This window comes from Triticum aestivum, chromosome 7B, assembly GCF_018294505.1.
Source record: "Triticum aestivum cultivar Chinese Spring chromosome 7B, IWGSC CS RefSeq v2.1, whole genome shotgun sequence".
Classification (NCBI taxonomy): domain Eukaryota; kingdom Viridiplantae; phylum Streptophyta; class Magnoliopsida; order Poales; family Poaceae; genus Triticum; species Triticum aestivum.
Window position 1 is genome coordinate 66120871 of NC_057813.1, and position 3902 is coordinate 66124772.

Genomic DNA, 3902 nt, shown 5'->3' on the forward strand with positions numbered 1-3902 from the left:
CAAGCTTGAGTGTTTTTTCAGAAACTATAAGAACATTTTTTATCAAGGTGAACACATTCTAAGTTACTTAAAAACTTATTATAAATTGTTGATGAAAGTTTAAAGATAGCTCATGTATTAGAAAAATGTTCAAGAGATTCTAACATGTATTTTAAAATTATTAATATATTTCTAAGAAAATTCATAAAGAACTTCATAAACTGACAGATAAAAAATAAGCAAAGAGAAACCAAAAGAACCGGTACCAGAAAAATCACCTGCGCGCTGCTGGAGTTGGGCCGGCCTACGGTGTCTAGCCCTGTGTGGGGCGTGGTATACGTGTTAGATCGTGGATGTGGATGGAAAATGAAAAGGATGAAGAGTGGTAGGAGTATATTATTATTGATAAAAAAGAGATAATGTTGCTTGATCTGGTATATGCTAAACATGATTAATGTTATCCTATGGCGTCAGTTAGATAGGGTTTGCCCTCCCTCCCTCTGTGGATTCCTCGGTCGCTTCCGGATGCGCGTCGTCCAGTCCAACGGTCCGTCGAACATGGAGCGGCGGTCGGTTGGTTATACGGCGGAGGATCAGCGCGCGGCCGCGCATGCACGAAACGCGGTCGATCTATCGGCCGAGGAGCCGCACCTGCATCTGCATGCACGCGGTTGGCGCGGGATACCCGCTGCGCTGCGCGGAACGATTCTCTTCCACAACAGAATCCCCCGATACTTGATGGCAGGTCGTTACTGCGAGGGAACGGGATCCCATATATACATGCGCTCTCCCGCGTCTGGCAGCTGGCTAGGTTCATTCCCTCGGGAATATACGGCGGCACTTGATTAGTATCTATCCATCCATCCTTCCTTCTCCTCTGAGGTATCTCGAGAGATCCCGTTCGCCGGAGCGGAGATCCGATCGGATCGCGTCGGCGTCGGCATGGCCATGAACACGAGCAAGGCGGCGCCGTCGGACAAGGACCTGCAGAACATCGACGACTGGCTGCCCATCACCTCCTCCCGGAACGCCAAGTGGTGGTACTCGGCCTTCCACAATGTCACCGCCATGGTCGGCGCCGGCGTCCTCAGCCTGCCCTACGCCATGTCCGAGCTCGGTTGGTACGTGCCCGCTCAGTCTCTCTTCTGCTATCTCTCGCTCCTGCTTGCTTGCGATCAGATTGGATTTCGCCGCCTCCTCGATCGTACGTTCACTCGTTTAGATTGGATTCCTTTTCTAGATTAGCGTACCCCGGCCCGTACGTGGGTCGGCGTTCGTGATCCGATTTATTTTGTCATATGATATGAAGATCCAACATAGGCGGCGACTTGAGATTTATAGTGAGGTTTTCAGATTAGAAACCATTTTGGCATCACAATTACCACTACACATTATTTTCGAATCTGGGATAATATATCGGGAATAGAGATGAATTATGTCCGCGGATCCTGTTCCTTTTTTTTTTTGCATTACGTGTGCATTCATGTACTGTTTTCATTATTCCTTTTCACAGGGGTCCTGGCGTGGCGGCGATGATCCTGTCGTGGGCGATCACCCTGTACACGCTGTGGCAGATGGTGGAGATGCACGAGTGCGTGCCCGGCAAGCGCTTCGACCGCTACCACGAGCTGGGCCAGCACGCCTTTGGCCAGAAGCTGGGCCTCTGGATCGTCGTTCCGCAGCAGCTCGTCGTCGAGGTGGGCGTCTGCATCGTCTACATGGTCACCGGCGGCAAGTCGCTCAAGAAGGTCCACGACCTGCTCCGCCCGGAGCACAGCCACCCGATCCGGACCAGCTACTTCATCTGCATCTTCGGCTCCGCCCACTTCCTCCTCTCCCAGCTGCCCAACTTCAACTCCATCACCGGCGTCTCCCTCGCCGCCGCCGTCATGTCGCTCAGCTACTCCACCATCGCCTGGGCGGCCTCGCTGCACAAAGCCGGCAAGGCCGGGCCCGGCCACGTGGTCGACTACAGCATGACGGCCTCCACCACCCCCGGCAGGACCTTCAACTTCCTTAGCGCGCTCGGGGACGTGGCGTTCGCGTACGCCGGCCACAACGTGGTGCTGGAGATCCAGGCCACCATCCCATCCACCCCCGAGAAGCCGTCCAAGAAGCCCATGTGGCGGGGCGTCGTCCTGGCCTACCTCGTCGTCGCCATCTGCTACCTCCCCGTCGCCTTCCTCGGCTACTACGTCTTCGGCAACGCCGTAGACGACAACATCCTCATCACCCTAGAGAAGCCCCGCTGGCTCATCGCCGCCGCCAACATGTTCGTCGTCATCCACGTCATCGGCAGCTACCAGGTTTATTACCTCGTCCTCGTCGTCGCACACATTCTTCTGAGATTACTTTGTGTCTTGTTCTACTCTAGCTTTAACCAAGTATGTACTAACTAACCGCGCTTTAATTGTGCATGGCACGCGTGGACTGGCAGATCTATGCGATGCCGGTCTTCGACATGCTCGAGACCTTCCTGGTGAAGAAGCTGAGGTTTAAGCCCGGCTGGCCTCTTCGTCTCATCGCACGATCTCTCTACGTTGGTACGTACCTCAAGCATCTATACATATATCGTTTGGTTACAGAAATTTTGAAGACATGTACTTACGGAAGATTTACTCTGATGTATGATCGGTTCGTTCAGCATTCACCATGCTCGTCGGCATCGCCATCCCCTTCTTCGGTGGGCTACTAGGGTTCTTTGGTGGTTTTGCATTTGCCCCAACAACCTACTTCGTAAGATTTCTAAACTAAACTTTTCTCTCTACTTCTTTTAATTTAGGGAACTATATTACTACTTTTACTAGTTCTGATCTACAGTAGTAAATCACATGATGAACCAGTTTGTTTCCCTAATTAACTGGAGGACTATAACTTCTTTGTATACAGCTTCCCTGCATTATGTGGCTTGCAATCAAGAAGCCGTCGAGGTTTAGCATGTCGTGGTGCATCAACTGGGTGAGCATTAGTATTTTCTCCAGATGATCATGGCAATCATGAATACTCATATGTTCACTTACTCACATCGTCCTGACTGATGTTTTGTTTGGTTGCCCATCAGATATGCATAATCATCGGCATGCTTCTGTCGGTGTTGGCACCCATCGGAGGCCTCCGTTCCATTATCATCAACTACAAGACCTACCAATTCTTCTCATGATCTGCTGGAAACGTCATGCAGCAGTCCAGCTACTTTGTTAAATGCAGCTTATTAGATGCATAGTGTGTGTTACCTTGTCATGTTTAAATTAGGCCAAAGAAATATTCGTGTGTTTGTGGATGTTGCTCAATCGGTTTGTGATATTGAAATCAATGCCTAAGTGGAGGCGTTCTCTTAGATACATGTGAAATGTCAGTTCGTTCTGATATTAACAATCAGCTTTATTGTTCAGCCCGCCGGAGTATGTTGATGCATATGAATGCACCAGCGTAAGACAAGTAGTACAGTCTACATCTAGCTTTCGTATAGAAGTATCATCGAGTGTAGAAAATAAGAAAATGTGACATCAATGAAATTATAAATAAGGGGAAGAACTAGGTTCGTCTAACTACCGAGCACCCTTTTCAGTTTAAGGCTCAAACTATTCCAACGGTTGGCTCTTCTTCTTCCTCTGGCTGCAACCGTATGCTATTTCTTCCCCTCACACCCCGACTTTCCCGTATAAAAGTACAAAGATGGTAATATGAAATGGATGAGAAGGTACCACAGATAAAACTACATATAAGATTGAAAGATGAAAACCACACCGTTTTTTAGATAAAAATACATCGATGATGTAAAGCATTTCTAAAAAAAATAAAACGATTACAATGTTGGTTCGAAACCAAGAACTCCACCTTGTTCAGCCATTCTTGAGTTTGCAATAATAAAGTGCGGTTCGTCTTAGTCCAGCTCTCTTTTACTGGGATATTTTGTTTATCCA

The 3902-nt window shown here is 48.7% G+C and overlaps 1 protein-coding gene across 1 annotated transcript; it reads left to right on the forward strand.

The window, feature by feature from the left end:
- The first annotated feature begins 768 nt into the window (after positions 1–768).
- Positions 769–3370, forward strand: LOC123159007 (lysine histidine transporter 2). Its single transcript, XM_044576812.1, has 6 exons — positions 769–1100; positions 1493–2285; positions 2417–2522; positions 2624–2715; positions 2869–2937; positions 3041–3370. The coding sequence occupies exons 1-6, from the start codon at positions 922–924 to the stop codon at positions 3137–3139; spliced, it is 1338 nt and encodes a 445-aa protein (XP_044432747.1). The 5' UTR covers positions 769–921; the 3' UTR covers positions 3140–3370.
- The last annotated feature ends 532 nt before the right edge of the window (positions 3371–3902 follow it).